Consider the following 23025-nt stretch of genomic DNA (forward strand, 5'->3'; position numbering starts at 1 on the left):
TTTTTGCAGTGCAGAAAGTTCCGTTCTGCTTTCATCTGAGTAAAACATCTCCTTCCACGCGTTGGCTGTGTTCACCACAAGGCCAACGGCAAGTTCCACTTCTTAAAGTTTTAAGCCTCTGTCCCATTAAGTACAGATTCAAATTGTTTTCCTGATTTAGTTAGGAGGAGACTCCAGCAACACGTCTGACAAGCCAACGTTATTATTAACCAGCTGGTGACCTTCATATGGGTCATCACAAAGCTAAGAGTGTGCATTGTTCTGTCAGCAGACGTACTAACACAGGTGTGGACTTCTGCACCTCCTCCAGGCGTACCACAGTCCTGACTCTAAGAAAGACTCTCCTTGCCTTTGTTGAGCCAAGGAGAGTCTTGATAGGGACAATTGATAAAAGAGATCAATTGGGATCAAATGAAATGTCCAGTTCTGCTTCCCAACTTCCTCCCTGGCCTGTCTGCTGTGATCCTTCATCTTCAGGATGCTGCTGGTCCATATTCTCCCGCAAACTTACAGACAGACGGGTTTATGCTGAGCTCAAACACCGACGGACTCTCTTTGCTAATAAAGTGACTTTTCAAGTGAATTTTATTAATAGGGAACAGAGTAAATGGGACTGGACACAAACACATACCAGACTCATACCGACAATGTCATCTCACATACAGCAATGTCGTTCTTTATGTTAAACTATACAAGTGATATAAAACTCCTATATCCTTAATTAAAGCAACAGTCTGTCTAGTCCTGTCACAATCTGACAAAAGTGTGAATGCGATACAGATAAACTAGTTCAGGGGAGGCTGCAGACCTTTGCCTCTTCACTTTTGACTGCTGATTTAACCCAGTTTGCAGCTCCCACTGATCCCTCCTCCTCCTCCTCCTCCTCCTCCTCCTCCTCCTCCTCCTCCTCCTCTCTTTGCTTCAGTCTTGTGCGTCTTTGCTTCAGTTCTTGACCGCAGAGGAGAGAAAAGTTGGGAAGCTTCTTCCTACACTCCATTGGTCGCTGTGTGTAAAAGGTGGAGGGGAAAAAAAAGCTGAAGTCAGAGGAGGAAGTGAGGAGGAGGAGGGCCCAGAAGCAGATCGACGGTGTGAGCTGACACTCCAGACTCGGGGACGATTCCAGCGCCGAGGAAGTTTGGAGGCTCTCGTTGCTGCCTCGGGTTCTTCCTTCAGAGCAGTAATGCGCACTCAGGGGCGCCGGATTTCAGAAACCTCGCTCCGTGTCTCCCGCTCAGAAACGCGCCGTGAGAGGTCCAGAGGAGTCACGCACCTCTGCGGCCAGCGCCGACACAGGTAGTGGGAAAGAAACAAAAAAAAAACGGATCCCGGAAGAACCAGTTCTGCAGGTTTATTTCTATAGATCTGATTTCAAAGCGAGAGAGGACGCACATGCACTTGCTTACTCTTTTGAGCAAGTAGATATATTTTTTAAAAGTTTTATTTTATGTTATTTATTTATTTTTTTAATGGAAAAGAAGAAGATGTCCGATTTTATGAAGAAATGGCTGTGCGTGGCGATGGACGTGGTGTGCGTTCTGCTTGGTAAGTTATGAAAAACTTGTTTAACAACACGTCACTCTGGTCTCCGCTGATTTTATCTGAGGTTTGGATTTCCGTGCTGTCAGCAAATATTCATCTGCGAGACAGATCTCTCTACTCTGACTGCAGATTCTTTCTACAAATTCCCTTTCTGTGCACGTAACGGCAGCAGCGACGTTTTAAACTGGTGTTGGTAAATTGGTCAAATAAAAATAAACCAAGAAGCGTCTTGTGTGAACGACGTGAGTGAATTCTTGTAGATCTGTGCTGGACGTGGTTCAGGCAGTATGTAATAAAAAAAAAAAAAAACATAAATAAATAAATAAAAAACGCCCCCCAAAACTTTAAAGAGCTGCGTGAACTTCAATGTTTATTTATGGAAATGTTGATATGCTTGTGCGCGCACCGCGTACTCCTCGTTTGCCTAAATATTTTGTCTGCCAAGAATCGTCCAAACAATGCTGAACCAATTACTACTCGGTTCTTTTGGCTTCCGCTGCAGCCCAGCACACGGATGTTTTTTCGGACTACATGCAGGCAGAAGTTATTTTTTTATCATTTCCTCTTTAATAAAACAAAGTTAAAAAAAAAAAATACAGATGAAGGTAATCATGATGTAACTCGGGACGTAGGAACACGAAATTCAAAAATTGAAATTTGACCAAAACCTTAAGATTTAGAAAACAATGCAAAAGGACTTAAAATGCTCTGACGCAATGAACCAGGAGATAAGTTTTTAATTTCTTTAACAATGTGGGGGGTCGAAAAGAAAGAGAAAATGAATCGTGACATATAAATTAATTTGTAGAATTTCCACTCAAGTTAGTCCTGAGAGCTCCCAGGCAGATCAAGACACATTTCTTAAAAGATAAATAAACGTATAAGATGAGCAAAGAGGAGAAATCCTCAGCAGGATCAAGCCTCCCCACTGTGATCATATTTTGATGAGGTACTGTTTTTGTTTTTGTTCAGGGTTTTTTTTTTTTAATCTTTTTAATTTTTTTTTATCTGGGTTCACCTGAGCAGTGATGAGCTGTCAGTTCCTTTCACTTAGATTGTGCCCTCTGTAAGATAGTGCTTTTGTGAAGATGTACCAACTCAGGAAATAATCATTTCTCCAAATACGACCACATCTATAAAAAAAAACATGCATACATGACTTCTTCCTGTTAATGTTTATAGCTGAACTTGTGCAAATCTCCCATGTTGTTTCATGTGTCCTCTCATGTTATTACAATTGTTGAAGCATTAAATATTTGGAAGCTTAGCCAGCATAGGCTGAACAGATTCCTTCACTTCCTCCGCTGCCATTTCAGACTGCAGTTCCAAAAACAACGCAGAAAATCGACATCATTGTTCACAACTTCTCCTTCTGTTTGCTGATTGGCCTGGTAAAAATAAATAAATAAATAAACCACTGGAGACAATCAAAGTCAAGGGGAGAAAGCAAACACTGTGCTTTAAGTGAGAACTTTTTTTCGAGCGAAATCTCACTGGTCAGGCTAGAGGTCAGGTCATGATAATTAACAGGAAGTAGAAGTTGATGTTTGTGCACAAGAGTCGTATCTCTTGTTCACGTCAAGAGCGCCAATCAATGGCGATTTACTATGCATCTTTTTCTTTAACTTTGTAAACCAAGACGGCCTCCACCACAAAGATCAGAACAAACGTGCCTCAAAATATTCAATCCAGAGATTCATCCATTTCTGTGACTGGAAAACCGTAATAAGAAGCAGATTTTCAATGGGCAGATTTTACTTGAGTGCCACAAACTGGGATTTCACATTGGGCAATAGCGGTGCTGTTTGTTGTTGTTTTGTTTGTTTATTTTAACAGTGTGTGGTTTCCATGGCTTTTGCCTTTTACGTGTTTAGTCAGGCAATTTGCGTCAAGCGTTTCAATGCATATATGATGAATGGATCGCACGTAGAATGAGAAAAATTGAAACAAAAATCTGGAAAAATTAGTATGGCATTTTGAATTGAAATTGTTTAGTTCATGTGCTATTTGTGCCTCTGTTTAATGAGATGCAAACCATCTGGAGGGCACATAAACGGCTTATTTTGGTGGCTTTTATTTGCACTGCAGTCATGTTAGGTTTCAAACTCAAGGCTACTCTAAAACCACAGGTTTTATTGAACCTAATTTTGACTTTAAAGGACATTATGTTGGATTATCCAATTTGAAACTTGGAAATGCAGTATTACTGAAACGAATCCACCAGAACCTCTGACTGGGTTATGCTAATGGAGATTTCTGCCACGTTTAAATGATTTCATTACTCAAAACTTTATTGTAATCTGTGAAAATGCTATTGGAGAACAATTTCCACCACCATATTTTTTTAACAGTTATGAATTTAACATTTTATTTTGTTGTTTTATGTCATATTATTTACTGAAGACAGCAGATCTGCAATCTGCTGCAAAGCTGAGATTTTAAAGTCAGTTTAGTTGAGAAACTCTTTGAACCCAAAGTTAAGTCGTGTCTGGTGCTTTAAGAGAATGTTGCGTTTATGCAGCAGTAGTTTTCCATCAGATGGTGCTCCTGGCCTACTAAGGCTAAGATGATTGGTTTCGCAACATGAATTCTGACCTTAGTTTATCCAAAAAGGGGTCTTTCAGACCGTTGTCTTCTGCAGGCCACATACTGACTGCTAATTTCCACATTAGAAAATCTGAACTATGCCTTTAAAGCCATTGGTCTATTTCACTGTCTGTTAGTTCATCCTTTTCTCCCTGTTCCTGTGGATGAAGGTAGCAATGATGCTCCACATCCGTAGCTTTTTAAAATGATTTCCCGGTGTGGAGGTTAAGTGGTTGGGACCGTAGACATTTTCTGAACACATGTCCAGTATTAGCGTCTGGGTTGGGTCGGACGGCCCAGTCCGGCTCCCCCTGTATCCCACCCTTGATTTTTCACCCCGCTTCGCTTTTGCCACCCACATCACCCACCCTGGCAATCTCCCAAGCCAACCAACCTAAAGCTTACATGAGGTCGCCGCTGCTGTGTAATAACCGCTCGACGGGTCTTGTAATTAGGCTGACCATTAACATAAACAAAAGCTGAGTTTTGAATTGGGCTTGGAGAGTTTTCCATTTTCCCGCAGTCCACGATTGATCCAAGATGTTCCGAGATTACCTCCAGCTTTGTGGTTTGTGTCGACGCCTCTTTAACAGTCTTTTCTTGTTGAGAAAGCCCAAACTGCAGCAGCTATGATAGCAATTTGCTCTTTGATAATCACACCCTTTCCTGTCGAGATCAAACTAACAGCTAGTGATGAGACACGACTGGATTATCTGTTGTCTGCTTATTAATCTTAACGGCAACGTACGCAGCGAAAGGCTACAGTGGGACGTTGATCTCGACTCTCTTTGACTTATAAGTTGCTCCTTATCTGCCAGTCCTGCCGTCTTACTTGTTGTGAGGTTTGTTTTGAAGTAGTCGCTCTCTCTCTCTCTCTCTCTCTCTCTCTCTCTCTCTCTCTCTCTCTCTCTCTCTATTCCTCCCCTTCTGTCGTTCCTCAGCATGTATCCCATCCCCCTCTCATGTTCCGTGCATGGGTGAGTTTATGCTCAGCACAATCACAAAGAGGGTGTGGGCCCACAGCACAGAGAATACAGACGAGCTGCAACCTCTCCCTGCCCACAGCTTAAGGTCGTGCAGATGCAGCGCTACAGGTGGAGGAGTCACAGGAGCGATCTTTGCTCTAATTGCTGCATGACTCAGCCTCTGCAGCCGTTCTGCAGTGAGCTTTGTAAAAAGATGCTCTAGTAGTTGTGAGATCATATCTCCTCTGGGCCACATCCCACATGCATCCCTTTGTGTTTCAATGTGTACATGTTTTGTTCATGTTTTTGTAATCATTTGGACACCTCGGTGCATGAAATGGAAGAATTATAAATCTTCCTTTTGCATTTTGTTAAAGATATACATGCAAATTTAAACAATTTAGCCTTTCTAAGTGTGTCATGCTGTGAAGTTTATTATCTTCACATGGCACAAGTATTCTGGTTGTTTTGTGAGAGTTCGATATTGAAACACTTTTTGCATTTCTCGGAAAGCAAGGCCTGTCACGTGGCTTTGTTGGGACGACTCATTGTTCTGCATTCTCCAGAGAAAAGGCAGTGAGGATGCATTATGGGAATAGTTTCCCTCAGGGGAGCAACAGTCATGGAAACTGGGCCTCAGACAAACAACCAAAATTCCTGAGATGTTTTATTTATTTTTTTAAACAAAGTTAGTGTGGGGTGGTCCAAAGAACAAAAGTTGCTGACAAAGCCTATTTCAGCATGGATTTAAATAGCAAATCTTTTCTTTTGTCTGCATTATTATCACTGACCAGCAGGGGGGAACTTCTCAGATTTTCAGATCTCTAGCCTAGCTTTTGAGTCTGGTAAGCCTGAGCTTGGCCATTGCCTTCTTGTGCAGTTCTGCTTGGAAAAACAAAAGCATATGAGAGCACAGCAAATAGCTGGACAAGGGCTAACTAAACTTACACCCACTGGGTTAAAGATCTGATCATACACTGTGTTCAATAGAGTATATGTAGAGTATGTAGTATACATGTCCTAATTTTGGGTTAGGGTTTTTATTTTTTATTCATTTTGTATTGACATCTAACTAAAATAATGTTCTTGAGTGGGACTCTTTGTCTGTCCACTGTATATCTGCGCTCAGGAAAGCAGCAAGATGCTTTTTAGGAGCAAAGTTATGAGTTTACAAGCTGATAAACAAGCTTGCAAAAATTCTGCAGTTTTTTTATTTATATCCAGGTCTTTGTTCAGAGTCTCAAAGTGCTGAAATTAAGCTTTGACAACTGGAGTCACAAAGTCCGTTTGTTTCTGCATGGTGGTTGTGTTTAAATGCTTTCTTGAGCTCGGTGTTTAGATTCGGGGGAGAAACATCAGTTTGTTCAAAAGTCAGTTTAGACGGACTGCTTTATCTTCCTTTTGTTGGAGTTTTTACTGGAACTCTATAAACAATCTTCTTCTGCAGAACCGGCTGCATAATCTGCTCCAAACTGCTCTTTGTAACAAAAAGCACTTAAGCACTTAGCGTATGAAAACAAAAAGCGTCAAATAGCTTTTTATTGTTCTCAAAATCGTTGGTGGAAATGTATAAAACGTTTATAAATTAATCCCACTTAATGTCCGGCTGAAGCCAAAGCCTATTTTGTTTAGTGGCTCAGGCCAACAGTACAGTGAGTCTGCAGTGTCTGAGTCATTTGAACTTAAACATGATAGTGGAACATTTAAAAAAAAAAATCTGCAGCTACGAATCGATATTTATTGATAATTGTTGTGAGAATTAATAAATACACATTATTGCTGTGTCATTTTTAGCAAATGGTTCGACCCTGTCTACAGTCATCTCATCAGCACTTTTGTTGAAAAGCGGTTTTTGATACGGTTAAGATATTTTTTTGTACAGTCGTCTAAAGTTATAAGAGAGGAGAAACTAAACTCCCTTTACACCAAAAAAAAAAGGATATAAATCTCTTGATAGTCAGCAGTGTTTTTTTTTTGGGGGGGGGGGGGTTTCCCAGAGAAGTTCATCACCATGCAGTGCACTTTCACACATCACAGCGACTCTAAACTCCTCCTACAGACCATTCTGGTTTAGGAATAAACCTGTGTGGCCTACTTCTTTGATCCCCTCCAAAGCCAGACTCTTTGATTGCTGGCACAGATCTTAACTGCTCTCTCACTGGTCTGCCCACCTCGCCCGTAGCTCTGTGTCTCCTTCTGCTCCGCTTGCAGCAAAGCATGCGGAAATGATGGACGGAGCCAAACACTGGGATTAAAAAAACAAAAGAATGGGCCGTGACGGCGGCAGGATTTGGTGTGACTGGCGAGGCTGGGCGTTCCTCGTTCGTACTGGAATTTCGGAGGCCAACGCCGACAGAGGTTGTAGATTCAGCACATGCCTTCCACATGAGTCAGTCCCGGGAGACGGTTGCAGAGAGACGGGGAGAGAGGGAGAGAGAGAGGGAGGGTTTGTTCTTTTCTGACTGCAAATTGACTTAAGAAGTGCAACATCAGCTGATGATAATTGTTCACTGTTACTTCCTGTTGTAAGGAAGATGCAAAAACAGATTAAGAACAAGGAGTGTTGAGCCTCATTCAGTCCTTCTCTGTGGGAGTCGAAGGACTGGAGGGTTTCGCTGAGGAATCTGGGAATGAGAAGTTAAAAAGGAAGAAATGGCTTAACATGAGAAGAGGCGAGCGTCGCAAGGAAAAGGGCAAACAAAAGAAAAGAAGGCTGATGGGGAAACAAAATCCAGAAAGAGGAAACTCATTTGGTGACCTTCATGTGGAAAAGGCAGGAAATGAGAGTGGAGGGAGTTGGATTGAGGGGTGAATGTTCCAGCTGTGACCCTGAAGGAAAGCCTTAGATGAAGCGGGGCAACCCCCGGGGCATGGGAACAGACCTCTCACACACACACACACACCCAAAGATATTGAAATTGGGTAAAGTGAAAAGCCAGACAATAGGTTTTTCAAATGAAGGAAAGGAATTGTCATGCAGGTGCAATCGCTTACGTCAGAGGAGTATATGCGTGAGTTGCACTGTAGCAACTTTCAGATCAACATGGCAGCTTGACTCAAGATGTCTCCCTCTCTGTTCTCTGAAGGGAAACAAGGCAGTGAAGTGGATATGAGACAGAGGACAAAGAAAGAAAAGACAGGCGAATAAACAGAGAGAGGATGTGAGAAACCTCTAGTTTGGCTCACATTTGCGATTGTGGTCCTGGATAATTGCACATCCATCAGCTAAATAAAGCAGCACCCACTGAGGCAGCTATATTTACACCAGAAGAAGAAGAAGAAGAAGAAGAAGAAGAAGAAGAAAGCATAACTTGACATTTGTTGAAAGCATGAAAGAGAAAGCTGAGCTCTCCTCAGCTCCCAAACTTATTGTTGGTGAGCTTTAGGGATTGTCAGCCGCTGTAAAGCTTAAGTTCTCTGGGATACCAAGAGAATAATTATATTTTTATACCAGAATATTTTATAGATGACTAATATTTTGCATAAACAGTTAAAGGTTTAGGATTTCTCACAAAATTATGGATGTTTTAGTAATACTAAAAAAATGAAACAAATAGAACACATCAATATTTTCACTTTGAGTTGCTTTTAAGTTCCTAAACTCTTCTGAAAGTGTTTGTTTGACTAGAATGTAAGCTTTGCACTACGCTGAGAGCGTGTTTGCTTTTCTCCAAAACACTGCTGATACAAACTCTGTTTTTCTGTCAAAAACAACTCGAGCTGAAAGTGTTGATATGACGCTACGTCAGCACGGACCTCCTGCTCCAGCATCAGCGTCTGACTTGACGCGTGGGCTTCGATGAAGAATGGACAACACTTCCCATGAACACCTTATGAGCATTTCATCTTGGACGATGCCTCTTCACTTTGGATCAACTAATCTGCAGCCGTCTGAACAAAAAGACGTGTTGTTTCTCAAAAGAGAAGCCAAACGCTTTAAAGGGTGGTTTTTTAAACTTAAGTGGTTTTCACCCCGCCACGCTTATTAAAATTTTCAGACGGTAGATCAGCTTTCTGACCGCAGTTCAGTCTGTCAAAGCAGGTGTTCAGAGAAAAGGTTCCCCTCTGCCCTGAATAACGGCCTGCACCCGCTGCACCTTGTATGTAGTACAGAAACATTTGAGTCTGAGTTTAGTCTGACTCGGACAGAGTTGCTCTTTAAAGTCGAGGCTGCCTTTCAGAAACGTCCGTTTGGGTTGTGGGATTGTGTCGCGGTGCAAACGGAGGCCCGTTTTGTGCCAGTGGGTCTATTTTGGTCTGCGATCTGTGTATGTCTGCGTTTCAAGAGACTGGCTTGTTTGTTCTTATGCAGATATTATCCACAGGGGTCCAATGCTTTTGAGACATGCTACACACACACACACACACACACACACCTTCAGAACTTACCACACTCGCTCTGCCTTTTTAATTAGAAGCAAACTTGTAATTTATGACTTGCAAGCCGAAGTGTGACACGGAGATGCCTAATGTACAAACGAGAATGAAAAATTTATTTATTTTATTTTTTTTAATGCCAGATGTCTTGACTTCACTGTGTCCATAAATGGTGTGTCTAACTGGGAAAATCCATGCTTTGCTAGGGGGATTTATTAAGCATTAAAGAAACCAAAACAAACATTAGCCTATGACTTACTGGTAAAAATGCATATTCAAAAGTTATTCAGACTTTTGTGAGGTTGATTTGTAGAAAAAGTTAGCCTGTTTCTGCAGACAGGTTTCTTTTCTTTGAAGCTTTTCACTTTCCTTTTCCTGCCTGAAAAAGTGATTAATGGCTCCAGACTAGCAGGTTTTTGAAGTGTGAAGCAACTACAGCTTTGTGTTGCCTAAAATATGTGTTTTTCTCAGCTACATGGTGCTATTTACCGTGCTGTAATAATTAAACAAACACTTGCATTGACTTTGCTTGCATAGGTCACTCTGACGCTAACCTTTTAAAGCTTGCTGATTTAATATCTGGTCAAACAAGCATTTCCTTTTTGGCTTACCTTCCATTTTCAGCTTGTTTTTATTATGTCAATGCAAACATCCCACACTGCGTAAAAAGAAAAAAAGTTTTGGCCGATGTAGAGCCATATGTCAGTCGGAATTTTTATTTTTATTTTCTTGCCACAGTGTCCCTCACGTGTTCTCATCACCTCTATTAAGAGCAAACACATATTCACAGCTACCTATGCAAAGAAATCAGATTTTATCTATCCAAAATTTACATTTATGATTTTTGGAGCACTTGGAATGGAGTGTAATTGAAACTTGCATCTGTGTTTTGCATTTGAATGTCTGGCTGCTTTTTAAATTCGCCAAAACAGGTCCTATGGAATAAAGGAATTCAGTATTATATCAAATAACCATTCAGCTGAAATATCAATGAGTCATATCAAAATGGAAAGGACAGATGACGTTAGCATGTCGTTGGTGCAAACTCCTCAGTCAGCAACGATTCTCACCAGAACCAGATGATATTTACTGAAGATTTATGAGTAACAAAATCCTTCAAAAGGTAAATGATAAAAAAAATTTTTTACGTTTTTGTTGTTGGAACTTTTATAGCAGGTTCATAAAACACGGTTCATGATGTGCTGGAGCAAAGAAGAATGAAATAAATTATTGCACAATTACTGGTAAGCCAGTTAAATACAAAAACAAAACGAATGTGGGTTGTGGGTGGCGTACCTCTGATTAAAAACTATTTATGTAATATGCATATGCATGTCCAAATAGCTTTGCCCCAATTCTTTGCCCTTACATGAAATTGTTGAGATTATTTTATTATAAAAATACTCGGTGATAAATTACAAGATTATTTTTTTGGGGGGGGGATTAAGTAATCCCAATAAATTTAGGTAATTTTTCAAATTATCTGAATAATTTTTTTTAAGTTGTATACCTTTTTAAGGTTGAAGGGTGTGTTGACTTTGTAATACATTAAATTTGGAAAGACAAAAGTGTTTTATGGGGAATATTTCAAGGAACAAATTATACCAGTTTTATGTTTCTGTTGCTTTAAACAGTTCATTGAACGCAGAAGAGGAAAATGTGATTCATTCTAACTTTCTCAGTCTCTAAGTTTTAGTTCAGTTGTTTTGTTGTTGGTGTCTCGCTGAACCTAAAGCTCAGTTTATTTATTAGTTTACACATGAAAAATCTTAATTTAACTTTACTGCAAATTATACTTTATTAATGTGGAAAAGCAACACATCACATGATTACAAATGATGGTCCTATATATGTGTAATATAATATCCATTTTTTTGTTTGCACTTTTTTGAGATGATCACCACGTCTTACAAGTTTTTCAAATATTTAATCATTTTTACTTTCCTTTGTGTGCATAACAGAGACTCATTTATGTTTTCCATGCTTGCCTACTCAAGCAATGTTTATGTGCTCACATAAACGTTCCTATTTTTATGATTAGAGTCATTATTACAGTTTAAAGCAACTAAACAAGTCACAGGGAGTTCTACTCAATTAATTTAAAGGCTGTTTACCAGATGTACCAGGGGCACTGTATTCATTTCTGCCATCATATTTAAACACTGTAAAACCAGATCACATGCAGTTACTGTCATAACATTATTCTTTGGATCTCATCTGGGTCTGATGGGAAACTTTGCACAAGAAAATGAGCTAATCTTCTTTACAGCTCTCTCTGCTCCTTCCAGCTGGAAACAGGCTGCAGGATGCAAACGAACGAGCCGCCTTCCAAAAGCCACATCAGTAAAATTTACATCAAGGTTCCCTCCTGCTGTGCCCGAAACCGGGTCTCGGCTAAGTATTGCAGACTTGACTAAACGTTTGGGATGTGGTTGCTTGAGACAGCGTTTTACTGGTTCCATGAGGGAAAATTTGGGGAAGTTTACAACCCCACGGTCGCATATCTACAACATGGCTGGTGTAAATGTGCAAACCGGGTAGCGGTTCTCGTATTGCTGTAGGTGGTCGATGTTGCAGCTGCCGTTTGCAAGAAAGTGTGGTTGGTTTAAAAAAAAAAAATCAAACAAACTATGTAGTTTCAGATTTATGCAGACTAAATTTAGGTTTCCACAATAATTTATGGTTTACAAATGTTTTTTGAGTGTGGAGCGGTGGCTAGATGGTTATCAGTAAAACAAGAAATGCTTAATCCCAGTCCAAGCTTTTCTTTGCATGTTCCTCTCAGCTCCAACCTCCCTGCATGTCTAAACAAGATTAAGAGGGTATCAGAAATAGATTTATGAGTATATTACTATTCTATAAGCTCAGGTGCTCTAGGATTCAGTCATACTTTTGTGCCTGTTATTCAGTTAAGCGCTGTATTTGTTCTGTTGGCAGCAAAAAGCATCCTCTGTATTTTGTCTTTATGGTGTAAAAGAGAGACGTTTGCAGTTGGTCCATTGGAAAACAATGACCTTGCTCATCTCCTGTAGTGCAGAAATGCAAAAAATTCCAGCTAAAGCCTCGATATGTGGGGTTTTTTTGTTACTACTAAATCTATCCATTATTGCACTTGTAATGTGTGATGAACCAGAGAGGAAATTTCTAAGCGGTAATCTAATATCCTGTTTTTCTAAAGCTAGCTTCTGGCTAATTGCTGTAAAAGTACCAAATGGGCAAATAACTTTCTGTGGTTTTCCACAAAATGTTTTCCCCCCAGAGAAAAAGTCCATCAGCATTAATTTAAGAGCAAGTTTTATCTTCAGGATGTGGAGAACATTGTGCTAATTACTCATGGGGGGAAGATGCATTAGCATTTCTTGGGATCTATTTTTGATGTGGAACAAACAAGCCTTCTATTTAAATCTTTTTTTATCCTTTTGTCTCACCCTAAAAAGGAAAAGACGGTGACTAGTCATAATCAGGAGCTAATGCATCAAATTTTTTTTTTTGCAAAAGAAGAAAAACTGTAATACAACAAACTCCTTAAATAAAAAAAAGAAAAGAAAATTCACACTGCCCAAGTTGAGCCTCGTGTTGCGCTGCAGCTTAATTTCTTAATATATAACTAAAGAGAACGCAACCCAGTTGTGTTGAGGTGGCAAATTAGGAAACCAGTGGGATTTTCTCAACTTTACAGGTGCAAATAAGTTGTTAATTACTGCAGCTGTCACTGATTTTTGTTATATGTGGTAGTTATATTGGATTTATGAGGTTGGGGTTGGCATCATCCGCTGTGGGCACAAGTGGATGGAAGTGGTCAGCAAGAAAACTCCAGATGGCTGCAGTGTGTAAAGAATACAGAACAGCCTGACGTTAGCTTGGAGTCATTCTTGTTTACATCAAATTCTGACTCTACCATCTGAGTCTCGTCACATCAGGCAACGTTTTTCCAACCTGTAAATTTAGTTTGCCTCAGTGAATTCTAGACTGTGTTTTCTATCTTCCTCTGATATCAAGAACTCTTTCTCCGCTCACCTGCCACTCAGCAGATATTTCTCTTTTTCATACCACTCTCTAAAGTCAAGCAATGGTTATTAATTAAAATCCCAGATCAATAGTTTGTGAAATACCCAGACTAATTCATTTGGCATTGTAAAATCCCTAGATTCCCTTTTCTTGCTGATTAATACTTGGTTTCGTAACCCATATGATTGGCTGATTCACTGTTTTGCTTTCCTAAAAGCAATTGAGCAGGTTTTTCTGGTGAAGTGATGTGTCGCATTTCCCTAAAATGAGCAGTAGATCAACTTCTGTTTCCTTTTGGTGTCTTCTTGCACGTTATGCTTTCTCTGACTTGATTTTGCGCAGCTCACAGATATTACAGATGGCTAACTATCCAATTGGTAAAAACCTAATTCATGTTTTTACAATCGCTACTTTCCTCTGGCGCGCTAAAGTTGAAACAAAGGTTGGATTTTTGAATGATCGCATTATAGAGTTTAATAGATTTGATTCCTCTACCTAAGTTAAGGCTCCGTGATCATAAAAAAACTATTACGTCTTCCTTTTTTGCTTTTATTGGACTGTTCACCCACCCATCCATCATTTGAAGTGGAGTTAAACACAGAAAGCTTCACTTCAGTGTGTTTTCCTTTCGGTCTCTCTCCTCACAGCTTCTCATCAGTCAGCCTCACTGGAAAACTCGCTGGAATTATGTCAGCTGCAGACATTTTTCTGAGGAATGGGAGGGGTGCACTCCACAAATTTTCAAAGGAACATAATACCATTGGCAAGTGCACTTCCACAGTTTAGCCAGTGCTTCTTCGTTGCTGTTTTTCTTTCATTTAATACGCAGCTGCCTGGTATTTCCAGTGGCCCTGACACTACCTCGGCGGTAGACATTGGAGTGGAGAATTGCATTCCTACAAAGGGCTAAGACCTTCTAGCTCTGGCTAATGCAACGAACATCGAAAATGTGAGCAAGTAAATTCCACAAAATAAAACATGTCATTTCTTAAAACCGGGAATTTCTAAAGAGACGGAGTTGAGATAAAGTACAGAAAACAAAACTGCTTCCTTAAAGCCCAAGGTTGGATAAATGATTTCTGTCTTTGGAGTTGTTGAGGTTGAGACCTTTCACCCACATACCTTTGGGATTCTCCTCTAGTCATACAATTCCACAACTCCGTTTTGTAACCTTGAGGAAGGGTACAGCATTAGACAAACAGCAGTTATAATTCCCAGCAGCTGTAATAGATTGTGGTGGTGAAAAGCACAAAACGGATACGGATGTACGTTAGAGCTGGGAAATGCTGATGTGTTTTCTCTTGTGGGTGTATATGTTTCCAAACGACTCAAGGACGTCACACTCTCCGTGCTTCTGCTTGTTACTTTGTATTATTTTTAGACACAACTAAAGCATTTGGAAATGGTGGAGTTTTTGGACTTTTCAGAACCGTCTTTTGTATGATTTATTTCCTTCACTATAGACACACCCAACTGATGGCAGGAATGTTTTTCCCTCTGTTTATTTTCAACATTTCTTTGTATGGAATCTCAACCCGAAATTTACCAGAATTGTGATTTTTTTTTTTTTACCCTCTTTGTTTCTTTTTTTTATTAATTCATTTCAGCTTTGCAAGAAGGAATACAAGTAAACAGTCAGAGACTCAACTAAATATTTCTTGTTCCTCCAGCATAGTAAGGGGTGTTATGTCTGAAAGCTTGTAAAAATTAGACTTTAAATAAAAAATTCATTCTTGAAATTTTCCTCTTAAAAAAACGGATATAATCTGCTTTGATTTTCATCCCCGATCCGTCTCTAATATAATTTTGAATCGGTAGGTTTCCTGGTATGGAGCGCAGCCCAAAAACTCTCAGTAGGGATTAGGCCTATGTTAATCCAGAGCCCTAATTTGGGATTGTCGATTTTTGGAACACCAAGTTGTTTGACGATCGTTAATTGTTTAAGTGACATTCAAGTATTTGGATGAATGTATCCCCCTGTCATCATTCTGTCCACTTCGTGCAATGCAGCAAAACGGAGCAGTGTCTCATTTCAGAAACGACCATTTTCCTAAATATGTCGCCTAATCCGCTGTTCTGTTGTTCTGATTATGTTTCAGCATCCCTGCCCTCCATCATTTTGACGGTTAGGTTCAAGCCTCATCAACGGGGGATTCATTGTGACGACGAGAGCATCAAGTACCCGCTCAAACCAGACACCATCTCCCACAGCATGATGGGAGTCATGACCATCACCTGCACTGTCATTATTGTAAGCTTTTTCTCAGAATTATACAAAATAAACAGCCATTTAAAAAAACATATGGTGACGCTTATGGTGCGCTAAGGAAATGATGTGAATATAAAAAAGATTTTAAAAAGTAGTTCTAATTGAACGAAAAATGTTTTGTTTTTTTTTACTTTTCCACAGATCTCCTCTGGAGAAGCTTATCTAGTCCACAAAAACTTAATTTACTCAAATTCAAAGTTTAATCAGTATGTAGCAGCGCTCTACAAGGTGGTGGGAACCTTTGTGTTTGGAGCAACTGTCAGCCAGTCGCTCACGGACATCGCCAAGTTCACAATCGGCCGTCCGAGGCCTAACTTTATGGCCGTATGCGCGCCGAAGAACTGCACGGGATACGTGCTGGAAATCAACTGCACAGGCCAGTTGCACGAAGTCACAGAGTCGAGGTAGGACAACAATTATAACTGTAATTTTTATCATAACTGGGAGAAGGCAATGGGCAATAAAGATCAAACATAAGACTGTATAAATGGCTGATTGAGCTGGTTTTAGAAGCGCTTTAAAAACTAAAGCTCTTCACTTCCCAACTCCCATCTCATCTTCCAGATATGACAGGCATATTTACCCCATACATTTATATGGTTATTCAGGTTTCAATATCACCCCAATGCTTTAAAGCCTAATAACATATTGAGGTTCTGCCTGTTTGTAACTGAATTCACAGTGCCTATGTATGGTAATAAATGTGCAGGAAAATGGAAGAACAATCTGAAAGATATTAACGATAAACTCTCTAGAAGATTAATACAATTTTTTTTCTTTTTTTCATAGATTATCTTTTTACTCTGGACACTCCTCCTTTGGAATGTACTGTATGCTCTTCCTGGCGGTAAGTGGAGCCTTGAGTTTTTTTGTGAAAACAGTGCAGACATATCTCTGTTTTCAGCGCCGGACTGCAAACACCTGCTTTTGGATCAGGCATTCCAGTCCCCAGATGCTTGTGTTTGCAGATGTGTTATCAATGGACAATTGTTGAACAGTAGAAAAGTCCCCTGAAGCCAGATTAAACCAGTATAGACGTAAAAAAAAAAAAAAAAAAGGCAGGGGTTCATGAGGAGAAATGAGCAGAGGGGAACTGATCATACATCTGTAGAATTTTATTTCATAAGAAGTTTGTGTTCCATTTTCCAGTTCTTTAGTTTGTATTGCAGTCTCTTACCTCTGTGGGAGAACATGGTGCCTGTTTACTTGCAGCTGTGAATAATCCACCCTGTCATCCAGTGGACAAACCAAAGCAAGATAACTGGTGTGGTTGTTTCCTGAAGGTCAGCTCTAAGCTCGGCTAATGGCGCTGCCGCTCAGCCTCAACCGCATCGCGTTCTGTGCGTTCTCACTCACTCGTGCGGATCCACCTCAAAAGCAAGCTGTCCACCATTTTCCATATTTCATTGCCTTAATATTCCCTATCCCAGGCTTTAACAAATCCTTCATGTTAGCATTAAAAACTCTGTTTTTTGTTGTTGTTTTTTAAGAAAGTGAGGCTGCTGCAAACAGGTGTGCGGCCATTTTTTGAAACAAGATTTTTTTTATGCCGTATGCCTTTTAAATCCATCAAAATCTACAATGGGGCAGAAGGTCTCAAGCCGGATGTTTGCTAAAGGACGAAGCGATTGGGGTTGTGCTGTTTGCAACCGAGCGAAACCTGACGAACTTCCAGACATAAAGAACAGAGCTGAGCAGTCACTTCATATGTGTCTCCTGTGGGCTGTGCTTTAAAAAGTGTCCTACAGTGTAAAGTATGGCCTTGTGGCAGGAGGACGCGAGTGTGATGCCAGTTATTACACCTTCAACAGCAGCTGAGAAGAAACTTTATGCAGCTGCCAGATGTGTATATTTGTTGGCTTCCACCGTTTCCTTCAGAAAGGCTGCGGCACTTACTGGTTTATTCATCCACAGTGGATATAAATTATATTTGTCTTCAACACGTGTTCTCGTGTTAGACTGTTTTACTTTTGAAGTAGGCACACAGACATTTTTCACATAATTTACTTTTTTTTGTGCCCACATGACATCCACTTAAAAACTACAGTAAGTGATTTATTGACGGGTGGCTAATTTCAATCTCCAGCTCCATTGGCAGACCGGTGTCAAATGCATGAAAATAAAGACGAGAAACAAAAGCAACACACAAAGAAATGTTATATATTTTCATGAGATGGTATTGAGGGAGCACAGAAGAACCTGCTTCATCAATGCTCTGCAGACCTTGATGACATTCTGAGGAATAATTTGAACCATTTATTCAGCTGTGCTGAAGCAGGATCCGATCTAAGACTTGCATGACGTCAGGAGCTGGCCACTCTCTCTGGTCAGAGAGTAAATTGGTGAAATTTGAGCAAATCAAAATAAATATCAAAAGCTGTTTGTTTTTTTTTATAATGTCTTTCTTGTTGTTCGGATTTGCTAACTGGTCTTTCTCTCCGTTTATTCTTCCATCACAGCTCTACGTGCAGGCCAGACTTGCGGCCAAGTGGGCCAGACTTCTGCGGCCCACCATCCAGTTCTTCCTGGTGGCCTTCGCGGTGTACGTGGGTTACACCCGAGTCTCTGATTACAAGCACCACTGGAGCGACGTGGTGGTGGGGCTGCTGCAGGGAGCTCTCGTTGCCGTGCTCAACGTGAGTCTCCTAGACGACGACGTCTTATTAAGGCAAACACAAGTAACGCGCCAGACTTCCCAAAACAGCAGCTAATAACTCAGCTGAACCCTTCGTCTTTGATCTTGTCTGGGTTGCTTGAAACGTGCTCGCGTTTTGACGTTTTGTCCCTTTTGATGTAACTTCAACCTCACCTAATGACATCCTAATGTTAAATCTCACCACAGCGGGGAATATATGATCGGAAAACCAAACAGGGTGAGATGTTTAATATGGAACACTTACCGTTAATAATACTCATTCCAGTGCTGAAAATCACTGATGAAGCGTTTTTTTTGTTGTTTTTTTTTTTTAGCTTCATTAAATGTCGACAGTAACTTGGAAGTTGAAGGATTGTAAAACATCAATGGCGTGTCACGATTCCCTGCCAGTATGTCCATTTGTTCGCTTCAACCAGCCAGGCTGGTTGAAGTTGTGCAGAAGCACAGTGTATGCACTTTTGATTAATTGTAGCCTTAATGCATGTCTCTGGCCTCCACTTCCCTGCGTGCAAAAAGAGACCCTGTGAGGCAATATTTTATACCTTCAGAAGTTGGCCGTGCTCTCTGCGAGTTCCTCTCACACACGAGTCCGTAGAAGTGTTGGCGTGTCGCTTAGCGGCGCTGCACAGACCCTTCCAAACAGATGTAATCACAATTTCCAGCCTTGCCTTTTTTTAAGTTTATTTATTTTTTCATCTTCTCCTGAGAAAAGTGCCTCCTAAGTGATCTCCTTCCTGTCGCCTCACGCTGCAGGTTCGCTTTGTGTCCGACTTCTTCAAGAAGCGCCAGGCGCATGGCTCGAGCCCAGACGCGGGGAGTTGCGAGGAGCCGGAGAGGAAACCGAGCCTGCAGATTGCAGACGCTGAGCACGGCAACCACTGCGGCTACCGCAACGATCCCGGCCCGTTGTGAAGAGAGGCGTCGGCTCCCTTGGCTTGCAGCCTGCAGACACCCAAAACCTGTGCAATAGGTTCCCGACGCAGGAGCCGCAGCTCCCTTTGTGCGGTCTGCTGCTTTTAGTTCAAGTCTCGATTCCAATTCTGGAAACGTTCCGATTTTTTATTTTTTATTTTTGACTTCATGAGCTCATCAGCTCCTCTTCTCCCTTTTCAACCACTCACTTTGCATCTGCTCCACTGGAATGATTAAGACGGGACGCCGCCCCTGTCAAGGAAAACACAATAACCTCTGCTTCCCTTGTAAAGGAGAAGAGAGTGCATTGCCTTCCAAGCATCTTTCTTGAAGTTGCATTTAGAGGACTCCAAACTCACTGTAGCAAAGCTGTAGTTCAGTGTAACCACGTAGAATAATTGTTGCTCATATTGTCGCAAACACATTACACTCAGAAGGTACAGTGTGTGCCTTATTGCAAACTTGTGAAAAAAAAATCTCTGATGTCCTCCTTATTGCCTGCTTCTGAGAAATCTGCATTTGTTCATTTATATCCAGTAAGCTAACTATTCTGTAAGACGAGCTTTATTTCGCAGGTTGGTATTGGAATATGTGGCTGAAATTCAATTTTATCAACCTGAAAGAAACCGATATCTCTACAAGTAGTTTTTCAAAGTGATTAAAAAAACAGTAAAGTAGTGTTAGAAAATTTTGCTTGCTGAAGCTTGCATTTGTTCCGGTGTTTTTCAATTTTGTGTGTAAAGATTTGACCTGTTCGCAGTGAGAGAGAATTACAGCTCAAATATGAACGTGTGTAAAAGATATGGTTTGGTTTACGTATTAGCAAGCATTTTTAGCGCACCTTAAACTGCTCACGAGACGAGACAATGTAGCACAAGTTGATGTAGCTGGAACTGTGTATCTGCACACCGCTGTGCCCTCAGATTGGTAATCATCTGTCTTAACTTTCACTAAACAATATGAGCAACAACTTGATACTATGCAGGACTAGACTTTACTAAGAATAAAGGATTACCTTCAGTGACGCGAAACTGAACCTTTAAGAACGGATGATGCTTTAAAGCACATGGTGCATCTCAATGACCTTGAAATTCTTAGATCAGGTAATTTAATAAAGTAATCCAGATCATAGAGCTAAGCTCGTATGGATTCATCAAATACAGTGATGTTTCAAACTTCTTTTTTTTTTCAACCGATTTTTATGATTACGGCTAACAGATGTTGGTCCATGCGTTCCCATATTCTACAGTATATGTATAATTTGGTCATTGTTCATTTTAAAGGAATAACTGCATCATTGAAATGTGGCATGGGGCTTTTTGGTTGTCAGGAAACCCAGGCTGCTTTAATGGCTTTCAGCCCGTTTGCAATGTTGAGCCATGTGTCTCAGTCATTCGCCTGAAAATCCTTCATATATTCTCTATAGGATTTTGATCAGGCAAGAACTTGCAGGCCAATCCAGCTCTGTAATACCATAGTAATTAAAGAAGGCATCAGTACTTCTGGCAGTGTGAGTAGGTGCCAGGTCCTGCAGGAGGTTCAAATCTGCATCTCTGCATAGCTCAGACAAAAGCATGAAATGCTCTAAAATGTTATGTTGGGATGGATTTTAGACCACTTGACAATAGTCTCAATATTTTTTCTCTTTAGCCTGGGTGAGACAATACTGATATCTGGTTCAGGAGTATTTTAGCACTTAACATTTTCTAAGACTGACTTTGTTTTGTTTTTATTTTGTTTGTTTTTAGCTAAAAGCCGTAATCATTAAATTTAGCATTTTTGCGTCATATATCTATATAAAACAAGGTTTACTTTTTGCATGTAAATGTTGAGCTAAATTGCCATTTAATATAATTATAAATCATTGAGATGCATCTATGCACATGCTTTATGCTCTTTAAAATAGATATGCTGTATTAAAACTGATTCTTTGAATTTACAAAGCTTGGGAGTCATTTCTCCTCGTGTTACTTTTCCTCATGTGGGACAAATTGGACTGCAGCGGTAAAGTTATTGATGCTAACAGCTTCCAGTTCAGTGCGACTTGATGCACCACACTGCTACCACTATATTGCTCAAGACATTGGTTGAAAGTTTGACCACCAACTTTTCTTTTTCTTGTTTAATTTTCTTGTTTGATTTTACGAATAGTCAAAGAAGGACAAGACGGCCGTTTGAAAAGGCTGTTTTATTTATGCGTAAAATAAACTTTCTATACACTTTGTACAAGGCTGGAAATGCCAGTTTTATTGAAGTTTGTCTGTGCAATCACATCTGCTTGCCACTATGAGCCACAAATACTGTATCTACTAATGCTATGAGACTTTATAAAGGATGATTGTGAGTGTATATATATATAGCAGGTTTTTGCTTGTGTACTTTTACGTCTGTATAATTCTAATTCCATAGTTGTGTTTCAGCCACTCGGGCTTGTCTATTTGATTCAGTACCCGGTCTAGGACAGTTGCCATGGTTGGTCTTCAGAACGATTGTTATTGTTGTGATAATGAGTGACAGGCTCAACTGGGTTTTTAAAGCTGGTAAAACTGCTCTGCTCAAATTTTGATCTCCATTCGCTTTCTCGTTTTAAGGTTTGGAATCCGGTTTTGGGCCAGTCTTTTGTGACGATCACTGCTGGATTGAAAATAGATCAGACAGACTACTAATTTCACAGGCTAGATGTAAAATAGACAGAGACAAAAGTGAAGATGGAGAAAATCCGATCTAGTTGTCATTGTTCCATTTGGACAATAAAGTCTGAATTGTCTAAAATCCAAATTGTATCAACTTTAATGCCCCCTGAAGTCAGAATACTGACTTGGAATGAAAAAAAATGTTCTTGCCAAGTCTGACCTCAAAATCCAACATGGCCGCCATACATACATAGCAGTGGTAGCTGTGGTAATCAAAGGTTTAGCAGCACGCATAGCAGCTTGTAACTCTTTAAATCTCTCTCACACTCAATACTGTACAGCCTCTCTTAAAGAATATGTTGCTATGGTATTTGAATGTTCAAAATGAGAGGAAATTTATTGTTTTGACCCTTTATAGCTAATTAATATTAGTTTGGTCACTAAGTACAACAGTTCCCAAATCCCACTGCCTTTCCAGCTTGTGTCTAACACAGTAAAGTTGACTGTGGCATAATTTGGGATCTGAATTCTGACTTTTGATGAAGAGTCAACAACAACAGATATTGGTTGTGGTGCTTGGTTCTGCCCTTTCCTCTTTTTAATATACATATTGCACAGCAAGACGAGCATCACAGATATAAACAAGATTTAAACAAACTAAGAGTTTTAACAGGTTAAAGTGTCCAGTTTTGTCTATAAGCTTCACATACATTTTAACGTGTGTCAACTTGTTTATATTATCTTTGCTTAGGTGTAGCCTGTAGATTATGTCTATGGTCTTCAACCTGGATAGTTTTAAATAAAACTATATTCCACCTTAAAATGTGTGCTTCTCTCATTTGTATTTATTCACTAACTTATCCTTTGCATGGAATTTCAAAGGTAGGAGTTTGGAAAAATAGTTTTTGCTCCATCAGGAGATAAACGTCTTTTGGCATGCATGCTGTGTCCCAGAATGCAGTTTTGCAAGTCAAGAAATCGGTTTTGTGCAAGGCACTGAGTCAACTTACTTCAGTTTTAGTTTTGCAACAATCCATTACTGGTTTCACTCACTTATCTAAATTTAATGAATCCCACAGG

The 23025-nt window shown here is 40.1% G+C and overlaps 1 protein-coding gene across 1 annotated transcript; it reads left to right on the plus strand.

Annotated features, from left to right (window-relative positions):
- Positions 1-920: 920 nt before the first annotated feature.
- plpp2b (phospholipid phosphatase 2b) lies at positions 921-22768 on the plus strand. The gene is made up of 6 exons (XM_008406956.2): positions 921-1542; positions 15575-15726; positions 15886-16148; positions 16534-16591; positions 18204-18380; positions 19154-22768. Exons 1-6 carry the CDS (start codon positions 1467-1469, stop codon positions 19310-19312), a joined length of 885 nt encoding a protein of 294 aa, XP_008405178.1. The 5' UTR covers positions 921-1466; the 3' UTR covers positions 19313-22768.
- Positions 22769-23025: the final 257 nt, after the last annotated feature.

The sequence above is a fragment of the Poecilia reticulata genome, linkage group LG4, assembly GCF_000633615.1.
Source record: "Poecilia reticulata strain Guanapo linkage group LG4, Guppy_female_1.0+MT, whole genome shotgun sequence".
Taxonomy (NCBI): domain Eukaryota; kingdom Metazoa; phylum Chordata; class Actinopteri; order Cyprinodontiformes; family Poeciliidae; genus Poecilia; species Poecilia reticulata.